We start from the raw sequence: 21,494 nt of genomic DNA on the forward strand, positions 1-21,494 counted from the left end.
ACCACAGCATGTGCCTTACGTAAGCCAAACTCTTAAGGTCCACTCCCTGCATCGCTGTCAAGAAGAAAGGGGCGCCATATCGATCAAATTGCGATCTGCTCCATGCTACAAGCCTTACTCCGCTGCGCCTTTCATACAGCACTCCCAGGACCCTGCGGCGAAGCAGAGCCCAGGCACATACCAGTGCAGCGCCCACAAGCTTGCCACGCTGTTCATGATGACCGCGGGTGGCAGCAATGCCGCCATGTTTCCCATGATGTTCATCTTCTACGGCGGAGGTACGCAACCACGTCACCATACAAGCTACTAAATTCAAAGCGTAATCTCTATTTGCTGGTAGAGAAAGGTACGGGCAAATCGATGCCGTGCTGGTGATCCGTCATCTGAGGTTGCCCAGTTTCACTCAAGGTCTTTTATAGGGTCGCGGAAAAATAAAAGTTGACTGCGACTCTGCTAAGGGCAGACGGCCAGTGCTTCACCTGGGTAGCGTTTCTTTACGCGTCCCGAAATAGCATCAGAACTTAATCGGTATCCCCGGCAACACGCTCATGCCTGGACGGTGAGCCGATAGCGTTCTGCTATAGCATCTTCAGTCTCGACGCTGAACGTTGTCCACCCGCCGCCAGCAGGGGCATTTTGTTCTGTCTCAAGGATGGCAATTGGCGTCTCGACTTAACCGTGACTGCAATAAGAGTAACGACAGAGGAAACTAAAGGGAGGGCTAAGTAATTCTGGAAACGTCGTGCAAAAATTACGGAGGGCTCCTAAGACTACTTACGTCCTTTGAAAGCTAAAGCATTGTTGTTTATTTATTTTTACTTTATATTTCTATTCCTTTTTATTTTTTCTTCCTTTCTAATGACACACCTACTCCTTAGCATATGGTAGTAAGGTAGCGCATATAATGGGTTCACCTTTGTTCGGGAAAAAGCAACGCGGTTTTGTGGCCTATATAATGCGAGCTCGCCTCGCTTTCAGGTCCCCGGTTTAACTCCCCACACCTTCAGAAGAAAATTTTTTATTGATACCACAATGACGTCATCAGGGATTTTTCGGATCACTGCTGCTGGTCAACGCCGACACCGGATTTCATTTCGTTGCCAATGCTTTGTCGTTAATAGCCGGGTCCTCGGGATAAGTTAACAAAGAGAGTACCTCCAAGCTGACACCCTGTACCGGCGACCATGGCGCATGCGCAGCGCCGTTCCTGGTGGCGTACCTGACTCTGCTGGCCACCGTGGCGATGCCCATGATGCAGCTGGAGAGCAACCTGGCCCAGTTTGCTGGGGACGGGAACTGCGGCATCTTCACCACGGTCCCGCTTTTCCTCGGTCAGTGCATGGCGAACTGTCTCTTAGTGTTTAGAGTTTCATATTTCTTTCTTAGTGTTTTTTACACGCAAACCAATCATAACCACGCACTTGATCTTGCCTTGCGTAGCAAAGCAGGTTGTGCAGTGCGCGCGAAGTTAGTCAGCGAGACGAGGATACGCGCAGGATGGAACAGATATTTGAATGTGTCGCTTCAGAATGTTTCTTTTGTGTATGCGCAGTCTACATTTGTATATACTACGACAAGTGCCAGTTACTGTACTACTGACGAGGAAAGCTTTCATGCTGTATCACGCAGCCTGCGTCAGGTGGGTTATATGAATGTGTGTACTGGACTTAAACTTGATGTCGCGCGCAAAATATAGCTAGCCATAGACACCGGCCTAGCTGTCGAGACATGCAGTGTGATCTCCCATTCAGGAACGCTTTCTTTTGTAGAGAATTTGAGGGATAAAATTTTGAGAAAAAAAACTTTTTACCGGAGTTTTAAGAAAATTACAAAAAAATAATTTTTCTGGCTGTTTCCAATTTATTGCAGTTTTCGAGGTGGCGCAGAAAAAAAACGGCCTGATACAGGGCGTTTATGTCTAATTTTGGTAATTTTCGGTAGCGGCATGGGGCATCGCTGAAACATGAAGGCCACTTGACAAACTGAAAGAAGGTGAAGCTGGGCACCGGTTATGTACTAACTACTGATCACTGTTGCGCTATGTACGAAATCAAGTCAGTATATTACCCACTAAAGCTTTGCAGTTTAGCGTCAGGGCAGGTTCGAAGTGTAGCCGTAAGAAAGGTAAACATTCGGCTGCACTTGACGTCCCGTGGGGCGTTTAACTTACCAGGGCCGAGTCTCGGCCATGACGTGGACGCAACGTTGTCTTTCCTGAGGCACGAAAAGGAAAGGGAACTGCTTCTGCTAAGGATAACCGCGTGCCGTGATGTTCCCTTCTAGTTCTCGTTTTCTCCAAGTTCAGTGCTTGTTACCGGGGCGTAGTTGACGGGGCTCAGTCTTTGGTGTTGCCTTGTCTTATCTTCGGCCCCCGCGGCATCGACACAGGCACGGGGTACGCGCTGACGCTGTACGTGCTGCTGCGGGTGGTAGCCGACATGGTGCCGCTGTCCGACGTGCTGGTCCAGATGGCCGGCATGATGGAGACCTTCCCGTGGGGCGGAGGGCAGTGCCCCGGAGGGTGGTCGGTCAACAACCGCACCTGCTACACCATCAGGAAGGGATCGGTGAGTAATGTAACCCAGCGTGCCACGTCGCCGGTCGAGGTGATGAGCGCATTTGAACTAACCGAGAAAGTTAAAAGGACCAATTTGCAGGTCACGAGGGGACAGGGGGCGTCATCTAATGTAATGCATTTCTCTCGCACTTCACCTTTGCAGACGAGCCCGCTGAAGCGGTTCGCAGGTGGGAACTTTAGGCCTAACCTAATCACACTGTATTGCTGTATCAAAGCTTCAGATTTCCCTGGAGTTTCGCACAATGCTCTAATACACAAACCGCCTTCCACTTTCATAATTCCGCACTGTCAGAAATGAGCGAAAGCAGGTACTCACCTTGCTGTTAAAATTGTTGTTTCTGAGCAATGCTAAATTGTCTTAAGTATATTGATCATATCGAATGAGCCAAATCATGCAGAAATGTCTTTAAAGGCTACCTGTCCTTTGCCAATGACACCTAGCCCTCACAGTGTTTCATATCTCTAGCATTCATATCGCTGGATGTCCTCCTTTCGCCCGTTCTCAGCTCATATCTTCCCATGGATCCCGGGATGGCACAAATAGCAGGCACATCTTCATACAGAGACCAAACACTTGATGCACATTACCATCTGACTTGTAACTTCGGTCATGTCTTCGTTCTCCTCGCTTTCACCAGCTTTCACCAGCCTGAAAACCGGGAGAAAGAGTGGATTCTAAACGCTTAATATGTTTTTCACTTACAAGGGCAACCACTCGAAATTTCTTAGTAGTGGTACCGCACCCAGTGTAGCCTTGATGCAAGTATACGTAATCGTTATGAAGAGGCGTAGATTATGGCGCTTAGATTATGACGTGCCTGGGTCGGGCAAAGTAAAAACACACTTGTGCATCCCGAAGTTGCAGATATGCCCTTTAAAGCATGCCACTCTTTTATGCATGGCCTAGCTCTTGTCCGCAAATTCGATTCTACGTGCAGAACGCATGACGAATGCGATTTATGAAGTATTCATATAGTGTAAGCGCATGCTGCCATAAGATTCAAGGATTGGTACTGCTACAAGTTTTTCTTTCTACTCACCGAACAATAGTAATATGTACAGCGACAGATGGTGTCGGGGTATATGATTTCAATATGGGGTACTAGCTTGCTGCATTCGCCTAATCACGAAGGAACGCGGAGCTCTTGAGACCTCGATTGCGTCTCGGGTGCAGACCCTGAAGATTTGACCATCAAAACATTCTTCAATTCACGTTTGGTTTATTGATCTTGCTCAGAGACTAACCAATTTTTCTCCTGACGCTCTTTCTCCTGTGCTCTGGAAGGTCCTGTCTCAAAAATGCCTCCATAAAAATCGGGCAACATTCGTCAAAACACCTTTGACCAAAATTCTCCAATCTGAATGGAACGAAATTTAACCGAACACCTTATATTACTTGGTAGCGCAGTTCTCAGTGCACTACATCTGCGCCAGTAGTGGATTACTCTTGAATACGAGTGCAAAGCAAACCGCCACTACAGGATGTCAAATTTCAAGGCATGGTTTTCTCTGCTGCTGCCCATAATTTAGCACCGTTCTTTTTACCCGTGGGCCACTACTATATTCATCTCCGGAAGTCGCTCATCAAAGCTGCATTTAATTGAGTATTTTTCTGAAAGGAGATTCTGTTCAGCCTGCTCGATTATTACAGCTGGTTAATTTATGGACTCTCGAAGCCATACCGAGGCCATCAATAGCATCTTACAAATATCCCTCGGTAGGAAAGTATGTAGTACATTTGTATGGCCAGAACTCATCTTTGGACGGGCACATATCCAAGGGAGGCCAGGCCCACCCTAAATCTAGTTCAAACCCCTCCCCCTTTTACTTCGCAGTGCTCAGCCAACTGCCAGCACCCTCCCTCCCCCCCTCCCAGCTTTCGAAGCTAGAAGAAATTTCCTAGGGCACCTCCCGAAAGAAATTCTGGACTACGTGCCTGTATGTGCACAGAAACGTAGAAGCTAATGCCTGGTCAGCATGGTACGCTTTTTGCACGCGAAAAGGCCCCGCGTGCCAAGCGCACCCGCCCGCGCCGCCGAAGTTTCGCTGTTATGCATGGCGTGTACTGCTCACTGCTTCTTGCGATGGTCACGGCGCAATTCTGGCGGTACGCACACATGCCTTTCAAACTCAGCGAGTTGTCGCTTGCATAACAGCACTCCATGCAGGCCAGCCCTAAAGAAACGGTTGAAATTGAATGTTGAGAACAATGCTTCACATTTGAAGAAGGAAGATAGCAGAGAGATAAAGAACAACCGCGTGTTAATGACATCTCTGTTCAAACTATGGAAAGCAAATGAACAGGACTGGAGCATGATATACGCAGAAGAGATAATTGATTCGAAGGGAAAGTAAACTAACACATGACAGAAAATCAGGTCCCTAGATGAGATTGAGAAGTCTTGGGTTGTCGGATGGTCGCAGCTAGAACAGGAACCGGTTAATTCCGAGTCCCTGAGAAAGGCCATTGTCCTACAATGCTGCTAAAGGCACGATGAAGGCAATGACGATCACCTTCGGTTCTCTTCGCATTATCCTATCCTCATTACAGACCCTGTGCCGCGCTGTGCGGAGTATGTTCTCGTACTTGTTTGAGCGCGATGAGCTGGTGGAAGGCGTGCCCCTACTCCGCGGAGACCTGGTGGTCCTGGTGCCCTCCAGGGTGTACCGCCATGAGGCCGCGAACTGCACGCCCGACCTGCACACACCAGCCCCCGTATATGACTTGTGAGTACCACGCGTCAGTGGAATCTTGAGCGAGCCGCCGCGGTGGCTCAGTGGTTATGGCGCTCGGCTGCTGACCCGAAAGACGTGGGTTCCATCCCGGCCGCGGCGGTTGAATTTCGATGGAGGCGAAATCCCAGAGGCCCGTGTACTGTGCGATGTCAGTGCACGTTAAAGAACCCCAGGTGGTAGAAATTTCCGGAGACCTTCACTACGGCGTCCCTCATAGCCTGAGTCACTTTAGGACGTTAAACCCCCATAAACCAAAAACAATGGAGCCTTGAGCGACACTTCCACTGAAAGTTCCTGCATGATAGTTAGAATATCACAACGTAAAGAACATGACAAGGCCACCACGAAAGCGCATGTACAGTCGTAAGACATCGTGTGGACACTGATCCGTGATGTCCGCATGTGGTTCACTAGCGGCCGCCAGTTACACGCATTCACGATGACGTCATAATCCACACGCAGCCGCGCTATTCGATTCGGAACGATGATATGGTTTTCATCGTCGCTTAGCGCAAACAGGGAGTGAAGTGCTGAAGTGTACAGCCACAGGTTTTAGTCTCTGTATTTTAAGGTAATTCCTGCCAGTGGAGTAGATTTCAATCAAGCATGAAATTATCAGCATGCGCGCTAAGCCGTCGGCTACAAGGGAAAGCCATTCAGGTTTTTTAGAGCTCTCACTATCGAAGAAACGTTCGCTATGGTGTAGTGCTCGAACCTAAGACCGCAGCATCACTTCAGAAACAGCGAACCGGGAAGAACAGATGTGGCAGTGCTGTTACTCGAGAAATAAAAAATCTTCGCATCGATAACCTATCTAACCTAAAAAACCTCAGAATAGCCTAAAAATCACCTAAAAAAGACCGCGGCCGCTGCGTTTTTATGGAGGCAAAACGCTAAGGCGTCCGTGTGCTGTGCGATGTCAGTGAACGTTAAAGATCCCCAGGTGGTCGAAATTATTCCGGAGCCCTCCACTACGGCACCTCTTTCTTCCTATCTTCTTCCACTCCCTCCTTATCCCTTCCCTTACGGCTCGGTTAAGGTGTCCAACGATATATGAGACATATACTGCGCCATTTTCTTCCCCAAAAACCAATTATTAATTATTATTAACCTCTCTCATAGAGACGGCGCTAAAACACTCACTGAGCATGACGCGCTCACAATGAAGAAACAATCGTATTTTTCAGCGAAGCTTGTTGTTATTGCAATGATGCCACCGCCTCCCTTCCTATTACAGCCGTCGCCAGCACAGCTGGGCGGAGCAGTCGTTCGAGAACATCCGCGCTCAGCCGCTGCTTTGCATCGGCGCCGTGTGGCTGCTCGTGTTCGCTGTCACCCATCGGGGATTCGTCGGAATCAAAAACGTGCGATACGCCGCCTTGATGGCCTTCCCTTCTTGCTGCTGTCTCGGATATTGGCGAAAGTACGCAAGATTAAAATGTCCGCAGGGCACGCGCAGGTCTGTCGAGCCGGATTTTATGACACGGTCATAAGCTTATTGTTCCTCCAGTGCTTACACATACCTCATTAGCCAAACCAGACGCTGAGTAACGCCAGATATCTTGAATGCTTTTCATGGTGGTGAAGCTCCTCCTTGGCGCCATGGGAGAAGGTTCATACGTTGCTCAAGGCTGCTGCGCGGTGGCGCCACCCTCACGTGAAAGGCATCATCATCATCGTCTGAAGGGCGTGACACTGCCGCGCCATTTCAAGTAGTCACTGCGAATGTGGCTCCGCAGTTCAGCTACTACTGATGTTTTTCGGCTCATAACTAGTAGCACAATGCACTTGCCCACATCCACGCGAGAGACAATGGCGACATCTTCTTGTGTGCCGAAGAGCCGTTCTGGCTACGGAGCTACTCCTTAAAAAACCTCCGTGAATATTTCTTCAGTGGTCCAGTAATGAGTGGCAAATAAAGCAATAAAGCAGCGGCATTGTATTGGAGATAAACCCATTGTCCACAAAGAAAACAAGATTAAACTAGAACCGTGTAAGAGGGCAACGTCGCGGCCATTGTCTTTTGCATGGCTTCCAACCGACATAATTCCTCCTCACACATCGTGGTGGGCAAACTAGAGCTCACGCTTCGAGAATACTATTTCCTGCAGTGTAACCAGGGAAACTCCCAAAAGACCGTCGCTAAAAGTTTTCGGCTTAACACTCAAGGATAGGTTTACTTAGCTGTGTCTCACAAGGCCGTCTGTTTCTATGCAGTTCTTCTACGTCATGCTGTCAGTGCACGTAACGACGACGATCATGCTGCTGTCGCGGGCTGCGATGCTGGACGGCTCCACCAGGGGGCTCGACGTGTTCTTCCACGCCGACTGGAGCCACATCACCAACGTCGAGGCGCGTACAAGAACGAGACGCTTGCCCTAGACCCGATAGCAAAGCTCTTCCATGTCTGGGTGCTTCACATTAGAAGTCTGGCGTATCCCCGCTCCTACAATTGTCCATATTTGCACTTCCATCTTATTTATGGGTTTAGTTTGCAGCTAGAATTTGCTTGCTTGAAAGCATTGTCATGAAGCTGTCATAAACTAAGCACTGTCTTTGCAAGCAGACAAGACTATGGTGAGTTTCAGCAGCAGCAGTTGATGCCTTTGACATTTAGGCCTTCTTATTCCAGCAATAAAATGTTTTTAACATTATTTTCTCCTCCGAGTTCCTATGCTCCTCGCTTATTACTCTTTTTTTATGTTGGCGAAAGCCATCGAGTTTGTTAAGCGCAAAATTATCTAATGCGCGTAAATGAATAGTTTTGAGATCACACACTGGCCTGGCCGCAAACGTGTACGCTTTAAATACCAACAATTAGGCTAGTATCCTTCGTACCGCACTGTTCGGAGCTAACTGTTAATAAAAACATGCAGACACGTAATTCTTCGTGTTTTGATTTTCTTTTCACTGATCCACTAAGGAATATTATTCATAATGCGTCACAGCGTGTTATTTTACCGCCCGTAAATAATCTTGCATTGAAATACTTCTGCGGGTGCCTCGGTTTCAACGGCCTGACAACAGATATGACAGCACAAATTAGTCGTGCATTAACTTACAGAATGGCTGCTTTATCAGTTTAATACCTCTCCAGTTGTTACGCTGTTATGCCCACGGTACCGTAATGATGAGTGAACGAACAGCTAATATATCGCAGTTGGTCTCGCGTGATTTCAACCGTACTCTAAATGTTATAACCAGAGTTCAGCAGTGAAACCTACACTATGTAAATTGTTGCAGAAACTTATTTACAAATTGTCTATCGGGTGTTGGCGAATTACACGTGACTTATGTTTACTATTAATATTTCCTGCACAATTCCAAACAGAAAGCATGCAACAAAAAACTGTGCAAAAAACTGCCCCACCACTTCGCTCGCAATCTCTGCATGTAGGAAATATACGCTCTTGGCATGCGATAGCTTGTCGCACTGCAACCAGGGATTTCTTAATTAATCTAAGAACAAAGACAAATCCCTTGAGCAGGCAGCCTGTTCTGCTCGTCATGTAATGCGCAGATGTGGAGCCGCGCGCTCACCACGTGTCTGGAAAGTGTAGGCGTCACGGGAACCATCTACCTGGGTGTCGAAAGGTTCAACTCTTTCAAGAACAAGTTCCAGGAGTGAGTGCGCGGGCTTTCTTTCGTTCTGTTTTTGATTCCCTGACACATGTTCCTTAGAAGTCTCCACCGGACAGCGTGTGCTACGTGTAGATCTGTGTACTATGCGTCTTGGTATGAGTGGCACATTAAAAAATAATTCTACAGCCCGTACAGTAAACAGGAAATATAGAAGGAAAGTTTGCAGTGGTTAGAAGCAAGGTACGCAGCCTCTTCAGCTGCTTAGTATGCAGTGAAAATGCTAAGAATGTGCAAGCCCTCCACCGCGCTGTCACCACCTGCCACTCTGTAACTCACCTCCTGCGGCGCGTGGTCACTCGACGCTCAGGTCTCCACGAGGCTCACGCGTGCCGCGTTGCCCACGCGCTGGCCCTCAACAAAGTCTTGTACTTTGCACCCTACGCTTCCTTCAATCAGACTCAACTTAACACTCTCGAGACTGCCCTTGTGGGCCTCTACAAGGCAGCTCTCAACCTCCCTATCACTACCTCTACCACTAAGCTCTTTGCCACAGGCCTCTTCCATCCTCTTCGTTCTCTTCTCAGTCTCCATCGTGACTCGCAACTTGCCCGGCTTTCCCTTACCCGTCAGGGTCAGTGGTTATTGATTCAAGCGGGTATCTCGCCCATTCCAATCTCCCCGTTTACCTCTCCTATTCCCAACCCCGCTCCCAATCTTCGTATCCTTCCCCTCCCGACCAACATGTCCCCCGTCCTGCACGCCGGACGTCGTCATGCGGCCGCACAGCACCATTCCCCTCTCTTTGATACCCAGGGTGTAGCTTACACGGATGCCTCCTTCGTGGCTCCTCGAGGTTCCTGCGGCTACGCCCTGTACCATCCACACCTCCCTGCTCCTGAAACCCACACCAGCGGGCCGTATCTACACCCTCCAGACGCATTGTCCCTCGAGGTCCTCGCCATTGCGCATGCCCTCCAGTCATTTGCCCTCCTTCCCTCTCTCCAAGAGTACACACTCTATTCAGACTCACAAGCCGCTATACACCACATACAGAAACGCACCCTGACCCCTTCTCTCCAACAGGAGGTCGAACGAGCGGTCTCCGCACTGCAGCCTTCCATCGTTTTCCTCCGCTGGGTCCCTGGGCATTCGGGGATTGACGGCAATGAGCTGGCTCATCAGCTCGCCCGCGACACACTTTTCCGGGCACCGTTGATCCCCTGGCCCAAGCCCTCGTAGAACGGTGGGAGGCTCACCCTTCGCCGCACCATAAAAGAGGTCTACCTTGAGCTCCGCCTCGACAAACGCCTTTACCCTCCTCCTCATCCATCACTCACGGTGCCGGAGTCTCGCCTTCTTCGGCACATTCAGATGAATGCAGTTATCACCCCGTCCCGCCTCTTCCTCTATCGCTATCGATCGGACCCTTCCTGTCCCAACTGCCCCTGCATCTATGCGGACCTGGCCCATTGCCTCTTCTATTGCCCGGCTGCTCAGCAGTCGGGTTCCTTCCCCCCACCCTTTCTATCCATCACCACCTGGCTCGACTGGCTTGGCGCTGAAGGGGAAGAAGAACAGCGGCTTCTGGTCGCCCAGGCGGTCGACATGCTCGGCCTATAAATTATGGTCGAATAAAAGTCTTTACTACTACTACTACTACTACTGAGACAAAACGAAAATTGACTGACGATCCTTTAGTCTTCACCTCTGTTGCCCCCTGAAACGAAAGAAAAATGTTCACGTAATGTAACACGGGTGTAAGCGTCATGTGTGAAAAGGGTCATTAGAATCGTGCATGTGTAATGGTGTAATGTCGACGTGTAAGAGGTGTACGATGGTGACATTTCCCACGTCGGTCATGTGAGCGATGAAAATCGATCGTATAACCTTGCAGTGTGATGTTTTTTATCTGACTATCCGCGATAACGCTCTAAAAACTCTCAAACAGCCCGAACCTCCACAATGTGGTGCTTCCTCTGCAATCGCCTAATGAGCCTTTTTTCCCACAGTGGTGGCACATCATCTTTGGGGCACGGGGAAAATTCGGCTACACAGCATTTCTCCCAGATTGTGCTACACGGAATTTCACCTAGATTATGGTATACGAAATTTCAACCGCGTTCCTGCTACACAAAAGCCTCGTTGAAAAACTTCAGCTGCCTGCAATCGTTCGACTTGTGCTTTTACACTTCCGTGCAAATTCGGGTTGTTTTGGCTGTGTTGACGCTTACTGTAGCACAGCAGCTCGACGATGCAAAAGGCTTCTTTTACACGAATAACGCATTGGAAACAAACTGAAGTAGTTTATGAAGGCTGCAGCCACCGCTGAACTAATTCAACATACTAATTCACTCGGCGATGCCGAGTGCTCTTCTTTTAAACGGTAGACGAATTGAACAACGCGTAAACCGTTCAAATGTAATGCGCAGTATTTAAGCAAACTGTAGAATATCCGTTTAATCGCCCGTTGTTTCGAAATGCCAACTATAAACATCAGAGGGCGCCTTGCAGAGGCAGCTGGTAGCTTAGAGGCCAAAAAAAAAAACCCAGCTGAGTGACTAGAGGCATCAGCCAAGTGCGCTTCCGGTAATACATGCAACAGGTATGGGTTCGAATCTCCTTCAAAGCTACTCTTTTCGGGGCTTTATTTCGTTTTCGCGAAGTTTCTAGTTGTGTGGACGGACGGTTAGACGGACGGACATGCAGAAATGAGCGGACAAGGAGAGGCGCTAAATGCGCTCCTGCATTAAAACACGTTCATGTGAATGCGGCGTGTTGGATCCGCTGCCACGGGGCGTGAACTGTGCAGTGCGAAGGGGCAGGTGTGCTTTCGAAATTGGGACTGTTTGTGGAAGCGACAGCAACTTTGCCAGCAGTCATGCACTCGTATGGGGTTACACGTCATGTCTTCCACTTTGTGCTGCTAACCATAATTATAGAGAACTGATTATAAGGCGCCACAATCGTGTGGAAGCCACCCAGGTAGGATAGACGTTGCTGTAAAAAAATGTGTAAGATGCAGAACCATTAGGCTATTTTTATGTTGGCACGTTATGCTAATGTTGACAAATAACCAAACTTCGTGTGTAGCATGTTAAATACTAGTTTATCGTTTATATTGATTATGCTGATGCTGCGTTCAAAGTATTAATCTAATGTTCAAATCATAATTAGAAAGCATTAGAATTTTAATGATTTATACTCTTAAAATCATAACGGTAAAAACACATTGCCAATATTTTCAAGCAACGTGTCACAATACGCTTCCCACTGTTTCTGCAGTAATCATATTTTCGTCTAACCGAATTTTGCCGTGGAACATAAGATAAGATGCCAGCCCTAAACTGTATGCAACGCCACAAAATTTCATCCAGCAATTACGATAGGCAGCGAAGTGTTGGAAGTCGTAAGAGCTTAAATCTACCAAGGGCAGGTAGTGAGTGCACATCCGGACCTCAAGAATGAAAACACAGGAAGATTAAGAATACGGTGGAGCGCATTTGGCAAGTTCTCTCTGATCATAATCACAGTTTACCAGTACAGCTCAAGAGGAAAGTGTGCAACGGCTGCATCCTGATCAAAGTAAATTTCGGACTACCCAGGAACCTATGGAAAGGAAAACGGCAGGCGTAAAGTTAAGAGACCGGCAGACTGCAGAGTGATCACGGAACAAAATCGAGTTTAATTACATCCTAGTCGAAATCACGAATAAAAAATTGGCACGCGCAGGAAATGTGATGCGAAGGCAAGACAACCGATAATCGTTAAGAGCAACAAACTAAATTCCAAGAGCAGGAACGCGTAGCAGAGGGCGACAGAAAGTCAGGTCGGACGATGAGATTAAGGTGTTTTCTGGAATAAGATGGCAGCAGCTTGCACAGGACAAGGTTAATAAAGGAATATGGAGAAGCATTTTTCCTGCAGTGGGCGTGGTTAGCCTGACGAGGATGATGATATCGCACACCGCATGTTTGTCTACGGATTAGGGACAGCGAATGACGGTGAGGGTGGGCGCTGTTATTCGCCTGCATTTGGGGGACCACCTTGTGCTCACCCAGTATACGCGCTTCGCGCCTTGGGCACCATTCGTTGTCGGAAGAGCGATCGTAAGAAATCGCCAAATGCTCAGAAAAGCCTCTCAAATGGTTTGTGCGCTCTTGTGCATGAGTTATACGAGGTTAGAAAAGACGCGATAGGCATGCATACAACGATAAAAGGAATTGCAGACGATTGAAAGGGGCAGCGATTTACGAAAGCAGGCCGTTTACGCGTCGGGTCTCGCGACTTGCAGAGCATAGCGTAGGTGTAGTCAATTTTTATATGGTACTCATCCAACAGGGACGTGACGTTTGTGTTGGTGGCCGACGTTGCGTCCAAGGGCATCGTCACCACCATGGCCTTCCTCTTCCTTGGACACCTGTCCTCCAGCGTTGGCATCGACATCGCCACGCTCATCGACACCCGTACGTTGTCCCTGGCTTTCACTACATCGGTAGCCGTTTGTTGAGAAAAATTAAAGGATCGGCCACGCTTAGCGTTGCGAGGGGGAGGAGGAGGTTATGGTGCAAGACTCTGCCACGCTTAGCAGCACAAATGCGATAAGGAGGTAATGAAATTAGACGTGGTAGGTCAAGATTAGCGTTAATGGAGCGAGGATGAGGTTATGAAATAATAAAGGCATCTCTAATGCTTTGTTGATTTACAATTCGTAAGTTCAAAGAGGTTCAGGGATAACATACGTAGCACCGAGCTGCTGAATCTAAACTGCAAATCGTGCAGCCAATTACACACCTCACACAACTATTTCACGAAACCTATTAGTTAACCACAAAGAGTGGTTAACAGAAATTTGAAAAAATAGTATTGAAAAAGCGTGCCCACGCAAAACATGCGCCCCGTTTATAAGCAACCGTTGTTTGTGCGGTCTCAACGGTCATACATATACCAAAACGACATAAAGTATCGTCGCTTGAGCCACCATCAATGTTTATTGTAATAGTAATTTACACTACAGTAAACTTAAAGCTTTAATAGCTGCAATTGTAATTTAAAGCAATGTACGCGTTGTCAAACATTTCACTGCTGCAAAGGACCGACGCGCAACGTGGTTTGCCACATTCGTTCAACCAAAGCATTAGAGAACCAGGTGAAAACTTTTGTCTCGTCTTCTTTGGCAGGGAACAACTTCATCGTCAGCATCACGCCGCAGGCCATCAGTCTGGCTACGGACCCGGAGTTTTGGAGTCAGGTCCACCTGCTGTGGCGGATATCTATGATGCTACCGAAGTTCGTGAGTGAACTTTGAAGCAAGCATGCTCATCACTACTAAAGAGCATAACTATCATATGACCTGAAGACTAAGTGTGGTTGTGTGCCAGCTGAGTGCTTCCGCCCATTTCTGCAGTACTCGTCAGTCTGCCAAAAGCTTTTTACTAGTCTTAATGTTTTAGTCTAAGTGCGCCGTGTATTCATCGCCCCGTTCACCCTAATTTCTGCCACAAGAAACCTGGTTGCATCGGCTATTAGGAAATATACTCAAAGAATCTAGAACGTCAGGACCTGCGAAAGGTTTGTAGGTCATCCAGTAAATCATGTTTCTGAACCGCCAAGTGACCAGTATTCATTCCGTTATACTTGATAAACCAGTATGCATTCTGTGGTTCATCGATCATCACTCGACAAACTGCTCGAACGCAAGGGCGGACACAAATCAAGTAAAACCCGCCTAGAATATCGATAGACACGCATGGGGTATGCCGCGTGTTTTAAAGATATTTTGAAGCCAATATTTAGAGATAATTTTGCTTTTAAGGCAGTGGAGGGATCATACGAACCATCTGGAGCTTAAAAGAGCAATGTGCATTATTTGAACCCATAGCCTACAGTTTGCACAATTCTCATCTGAAGCGCGGCTTCGGCTACGGGTTCATGTGCCTCACAACATTCATCTAGAAAATCATTGAAAGTGTTTCTGCGTCAGCACAAGTCAGCAGTCGAGCCCACGTTGCTCTGTCTAGCCACAAGTGCGCTGAACTTTTTGGATCTTAGGGACTCCAACCGACGCCAGAAGTAAAGTGAATGGAACTGCACACTCAGACACTGTTTCAGCTGAAGCTCAAGCAGTCCGTCCTGTTAGGGTTGCTACAATACTTGGGCCGTGAAGTTTTATCTCCATTCGCTGGTAATGGGACCCACAAGAAATGAGGCCCACAAAATGACGGCGGTCTTCGCAAGCAAAGCACAATCGCAGGTACGCTTGAAAATATATCTCAAGCAAGACTAAATAAAGTAAGAAATTACAGCCAAAGAGCGACGCTTTATTAAATAGCCAAAATTATAGCCAATGAGACGCAGGAAGTAGTGAAAAGGCAAAGCAATCACGGAAGGCCTTGACCGCCGTGACGAAATCAGTGAAAAAATTAAAATGCGTTTCAGAGTATTTTGCAAGGACTGTCAAGGCCTTAACATTAACTTACCATATGCTCCCAAACCAAGGCATGTAACCGTTGCCTGTGGCGCTGATAGTTGAAGGCTAATGAAGAAAAAAATCAAAGCAGGTGAGGCTATGACGAGCGCTGCGAGCAATGAATAGAAAATAATAGGTGTAATCTTGAGGGGAAAACTGAAATGATCATGAATTTCATGTGAAAAAAAAGCCTCACAATGACTCCCATGCATAGTTGAGAGGTTGAAACAAGTAGCACAGGAAGTGCAACCTCAAGGAAAAATAATTCATCTGTTGCAGCGACGGAGTACGCTCCGATGCTAACGATAAATATTGAGGAGTGGCAAACGCTAATGTGCACTGAAGGTAGTTATTTTAACAGCCGAGATATGGTCTTATTAAAACGTTCTTGCGGACTAGTTGGTTCATTTCCGTGGAAAGTTATAAACTGCGCTAAAGGACGAGGAAAAGAGGTAAAGGAACGAGTACGACACCACGGGCGCAACGCATGAAACTGCTGCATCTAGGTTGGGTTGCGTAGAAGAAATATGCTTTATATGACACATGAAATATGAACATATATGCTGCTCCCATGGTGTCGTATTCGTTTGCTTCCTGCCTTCGTCCTTTAGCGCAGTCTCTAACTTTCCTGAGGTATGGTGGCCCAGAAGAGAGGAAGAGCATTTCTCCCGTAGTGGTTATGACTCTACTGTTGACTGCGACGGTGAGGAACTCTTTCCAAAGTAGCCCGGAAGTTTATCCCTCATTGCTGTTTTTAGACGTCCGCTTCAAGTACGCAAGACCAGTGATGCTATGCTTACCTGCAGAACATGTAATGTGGCAAGGAGGTAACAGATGGTCCTTTAAGGCAACGGTGATTTCTAAGGGACGGAAAGCCCACGGCTACGAAGGGCTGGAAAACAGACTTCAGAAGGGATATATTCCTACTTAAATGTTTCCTTTAGGCTGCGCCTAGATGCGCAGTTCACTCGATATCCGTGTAATCCGCATGCTTTCCGCCCGTTTCCGGGGTGGTCTTCATATCCTGTCCGTATAATTTGCACATGGCATCAATACCAGGTTAAGAGGTGATATAGAGTCCGCAAACGTATTTCGATTTTTGCGCATGCGTTTTTCGCACGGAGTTCGTGTGCTCCTTGTGAGCCGTTAAGTACCATGTGATCCACGTAGGCAGTTATAGAAAGGGTTTGTGGTTTATGAGGGTTTGACGTCCCAAAACGACTCAGGCTATGAGGAACGCCGTAATGAAGGGCTCTGGAAATTTCGACCACCTGGGGTTCTTTAACGTGCACTGACAACGCACAGTACACGGGCCTATAGAATTTCGCCTCCATCGATATTCAGCCGCCGCGGCCGGGATCGAACCCGCGTCTTTCCGGTCAGCATGCCGAGCGCCGTAGCCACTCAGTCACCACGGCGGCCAACACTTATAAGAATGGTAAAATAGAAGGTGTCCCCATGGTAGCAGTGGCTGGAGCAGAACAGACATATTTGGAAAGCACTGAGAGAGCCCTCGTCCAGTCTACACAGTCCGGCTAGTGCCGGTGATGATGATGGTGATGATTACGATGTTGATGATGATTTGGGATGGATCTAAGACAAAACATTCGCGCACAAAGCAGTTTAGATATCTTCCATGTGCAAATGTCTATGCCTGTATTGACCGGAGTGAACCGATTTCTCTTCAGCGCAAGCGAGAGAAGCCTAGCTGTTGTAGTGTAATCGTGGAGTTCATTTCTCGCAGTTGATTGTCCCCGACATCGTCATTGAGGTGCTGTCGGCATCGCACCCGACGCTTCTGCTGCACCGTGGCGCCGTGCACCTCTTCATCTGCACATCAATGTTCGTCATGAGCATTGCCGCCTGCAGCCCGGTAAGCGATTGCGCCGATTGCACTGCTCATTAAAAAGAATAATTAGCGTTGTCTTTAATCACCCCTCCAAGGTGTAATTGTAACGGCATGTGTGCATCTGCTGAAATATCTCGAGGCTATCACAATTGGTGTATGTAATTTAATCACGGACGAAGAATTCTTAGATGTAAAACTCGTAGCTACTACTTTACTACCCGTGACACCGCCCCATTTTTCCATACATACTCACAAAAACATGGTCATCAATTACGCCTAAAATGTGTTTCGTAGCTCTTCATAGCGTAACAGCTGTACGCATCTTACAAGCATAGCCTTTGTTATCCCGAGTCGCTAGCTTGCAAGGAGAGTAGCCCAATCGAGCCACAATAGCCGCACGGCTATTCTGCCCTTCAGCGCCTTGTTTCGCTCAGAGCGCAGTTGCACGGCAACGATAGGTACAAAGTTCGTTTTCGTGCGTTTCAGAAACGTCCCTGTAAGCTGTAAGCGCTCCGTTTCCTTCTAGTCGTCAAGAGCGATATCCTTTTGTAAAATAAAAAGTCATTTGCCCGGCACTATCGTCAATGCCAACTAAAACAGGTCCTTGTATACACGAAATCAGTGGACTTATCATTTGATAACAAAACTCGCCGCTAGATGGCATGACATTTACTGTAAAAAAAACGAAAAGGCGACGGGGACAGTACGGCCAACCAATGCGCCCAAATAGCCTCTACGCCCGATAACAAGCGTTTGTAATTGTAACAAACGTTTACATACAACAGCAGCCTTTCTTCTGTTTGCGCTCTGTCCAACAGGGCGGCGCAAGCGGCGTCTCCGTTCTGGCCTACACACAGGACAGCAGATTCCGGTTATTGATGGTTGCGCTGGAGACCGTCGTTATCCTTCAGTTCTACGGTGGGTGGAACACTTCCGGAAGTGCCCTTCCTCACTCACGCTCTTACGCGTAACCGATGTGCTTTGGCAATTTCTCTCCCCGGTGTTTCTAAACATATCTTCAGTGCATATAGTCTGACGTTTAACCAGGTAATTCTAGTACACCGGCTAGTGCATCAACATCACAGCAGGATTGCTGTCTCCGCTGCATGACAAAGGCCTCTCGTGTTCGTATATGTAATTAGCCCTGCGATGAGCTATGCGCTTCTGCACTATAGCAGCAAATACTCTAATCTCGCCTCACTCGCCGATACTGTCTTTCTCAGTTGAATACATTTCCTTTTCCTTGGATTCCACTCTGTGACATTAACAAGATACCGATTATGTCCTGTGCACTGCATGTAACGCCGGAGCCTATTTGTTCCACTTTAGCTAAGATACCGCTCCCCCAAATGTATTCCCTGTCCCGATTAGCCTCCCTTTACCCAAGCAGCACACAGCACCGTCCCAATATTGGTATTTGTCGACAAAGACCGGTCCTACAAAGGACCAGTCTTTGCCAACACGTTTCTAATACTAGATCGATGTCCTGTGCTGCTAGAGTACAAACTTCTCAGTGACGATCAATGAACAATTTGTAGTATATCGACTCTTTAAAATATATCGCCCATTAATATAATGCCCATTAAAATTTCCTCAATTCCTTCGGCACCGAAGCTCGCCAGGCGAGAACCGCCGCAAGGCTGTAGTTTGGTTGCCTCCGCCACATGACAAGGATTTGGTGTGAAAAATTGGTACCAGAAATCGAAGACCCCTCTCAAGCACACCCGAACTTGATAACCTTGTAACATGGATTCTCAAGGCTAGCGTTGCAATAAAGTGCCCAAAACCACAAAGCATTTCTAGTTCCGCGCACGATAATTGACTAAGGAGTGCAGTTCGATATATCAAGTGAGAACAAAATTGGAGTTCGATATACTGCACATCTTTCCCATACTTCTGCACCGGATGTTTGTGGAAATAAGCTCTGCGTTCCATATAGCTAAAATTCGAAATAGCTAGGTTCCATATATGCGGGCTCACTGTAGATACAACTTATCGTGACAAATACGAAGTAGCATATATGGGGCACGCCATTGTAAGGTGTGTCGCGTTTCTTTCATTCACATTAATCGGTACACAAGCATTTTTTTGCATTTCGCCTCCATTTAGAGGATGCTGCCCCGGCTGGTGTTTAGTTCGAACTACCGACTTCGTGTTCTGTAATAACTATCATAGACAACACTGTCACCATCATGGGACCTGGTTTAAGCTCATAAATACTGGAAATATAAGCTGGACCCTCTGCTTCGAGGGCTGAAGAAACGGTAAGGTACTTGCATATTCATTTTTCAGGCTTCCGAAGACTGTCCCTCAGCTCCCGCTTGATGACCAATGGCGCTCCGAGCACATTCGTCAAGGTCTGCTGGACGTCGATCATTCCGGTCACCGTCGCCGTGAGTGTTCGTAAACGGAGGTGCCCAGAGTACGGTGGAAGCAATTTGCAGCACTCGTAGCAGTGTGGATCAAATGTTTAGGGGAATCCTCCAAGGTGGAGTAGATTTGTTATAAGGGATAATTACTCATTGGCATCTACCCAAGCGCGGCCATACGGCTACAGAGGAAACCTATACAGCTTTCTCAGAAAATATTTAAAAAAAATAGTCCTGGTCCGGTGTTCGAACCAGAGACCAACGCTTCACCGGAGCAGTCGCTCTACCAACTGAGCTACCCGAGGCGGAAAACCTATGGTAGGGCGAGAGCGAATTGATCAACGAGTCGAAGTGGGAACAGTGTTGGTCAAATGTTTAGGGGAATCCCCCAAGCTGGAGTAAATCTGTAATAAGACTGTAATAGGTTTGTAATAGTGATTACCTCCTTGTTAGCACTCCTAGCAGCTAGACTCCTCCTCGTGTTGAAGACCATTTTTGCGGAACTATCTTCGTGAAATGTAACATTTACTAGCAACAACAAAAAGCAAATTTTGCTCATTCCGCCCATTTCAAAAGTAAAGTTGCGGCATGGTATGAGTTGCTGTGCTTGTTGCGGTATGTTGTGGCGTCAGACATAGCGTACAGACGTGAGCAATATTAGAAGGAACAAACTTTTTGTACAAAATTGCGAATTTTATCGTTAAATCTCGACTAAACTTGCTAATGACGTTTGTATATTATACGCCGTTAGAAAAAACAGTTAGAAAAAAGAAAAAAATGTAAACCAAAATATGGAGCAATCAACAAATGAATGCCCAGGCCTAGCTCCCTTTCATCATGCTTACGACTGTTCATGGTCGCCGATGAAAGCACGTCCTTTACAAATTAGCAAACGCAGGCATTACGAAACATCGCTGCGCGATCTACCGTTCAAACTGCAAACTGAAATGCGGAACATCTCAGACATCACGAAGTCGAGGTCGTTCAACTTGTCACTTACAGTGGATATTTTTAATATGGCGTGCATACTTGCGGATCATTCGTTTGACAAATTGTAAAGACGTGTCCAACATTTTTGACAAACATTTTGAATATTGGAGAACTGTGAGGTACTGATATGGAAATATTGAAAATAGTGGTCCATTTTTTTTATATGTAGCAAAATATTTCTTTTGTATTGTTTCCGTCACTCGCATCGAACAGTTAAGACTGCCATAGAAAACTAATGGGAAACGCTTTTGACCAAAGCAAAAACGTTAATAGTAATAAAATGCAAGCCTGCCGATGAGAGTTCTGCGAAAATATTGATTCTAATAGTGAAATCTTGCAATATACGAAAAAATTGCGTTCATAACCTCTTTCCCGTTCAAAAATGCTTTTGTCCAGAATTGTTGGGTATATAAAGAGGAAATCTCTGAAAGCACAGGCTTGTGAGGAACCAATCCGGAAAATTGTTCAATTCCTAAAGATTTAAACTGTCATCTAACGTCGCCACGTGAGCACTCTAATCTTTCGAGAGCTTTAAGTTAACAGAGGTTCGCGTAATAGTCATCAGTAGTCGTTTGTTTCTGCCTGCAAAATGAATCCTACAGCCTTCTTATCTCTTCGGTAATTTGTAACCATGCGCAGAAATACATTGCTTTTCGGTAAAAATAAGTGCGGGAAAAAGGGAAAAGTAGCTATCACTGGATGTAAGCAGAAAAGCCAGTCGCGCTTGCATGATATCCAAAAATTTATTCGAAGCCATTGTCCAGAACTATGAGCCGTGTGGCAACAAATAACACAGGCTTTCTTTGTCTTACCTTTAACAATTGCGGACTGGCCAGAGCTCGTCACAAAGATCTACTGACCGTCGGCTCAACATATTAAACTTTTCTGCTTTATAAAAAAGTTTTTTTTCATTTATAATCTGCA

The 21,494-nt window shown here is 47.0% G+C and overlaps 1 protein-coding gene across 1 annotated transcript; it reads left to right on the top strand.

Moving 5' to 3' along the window:
- Positions 1 to 6,557: 6,557 nt before the first annotated feature.
- LOC144102452 (sodium- and chloride-dependent GABA transporter ine-like) lies at positions 6,558 to 17,520 on the top strand. Its single transcript, XM_077635719.1, has 7 exons — positions 6,558 to 6,678; positions 7,532 to 7,666; positions 8,835 to 8,938; positions 13,235 to 13,359; positions 14,074 to 14,186; positions 17,107 to 17,235; positions 17,506 to 17,520. Exons 2-7 carry the CDS (start codon positions 7,544 to 7,546, stop codon positions 17,518 to 17,520), a joined length of 609 nt encoding a protein of 202 aa, XP_077491845.1. The 5' UTR covers positions 6,558 to 6,678; positions 7,532 to 7,543.
- Positions 17,521 to 21,494: the final 3,974 nt, after the last annotated feature.

This window comes from Amblyomma americanum, chromosome 8 (assembly GCF_052857255.1).
Source record: "Amblyomma americanum isolate KBUSLIRL-KWMA chromosome 8, ASM5285725v1, whole genome shotgun sequence".
NCBI lineage: Eukaryota > Metazoa > Arthropoda > Arachnida > Ixodida > Ixodidae > Amblyomma > Amblyomma americanum.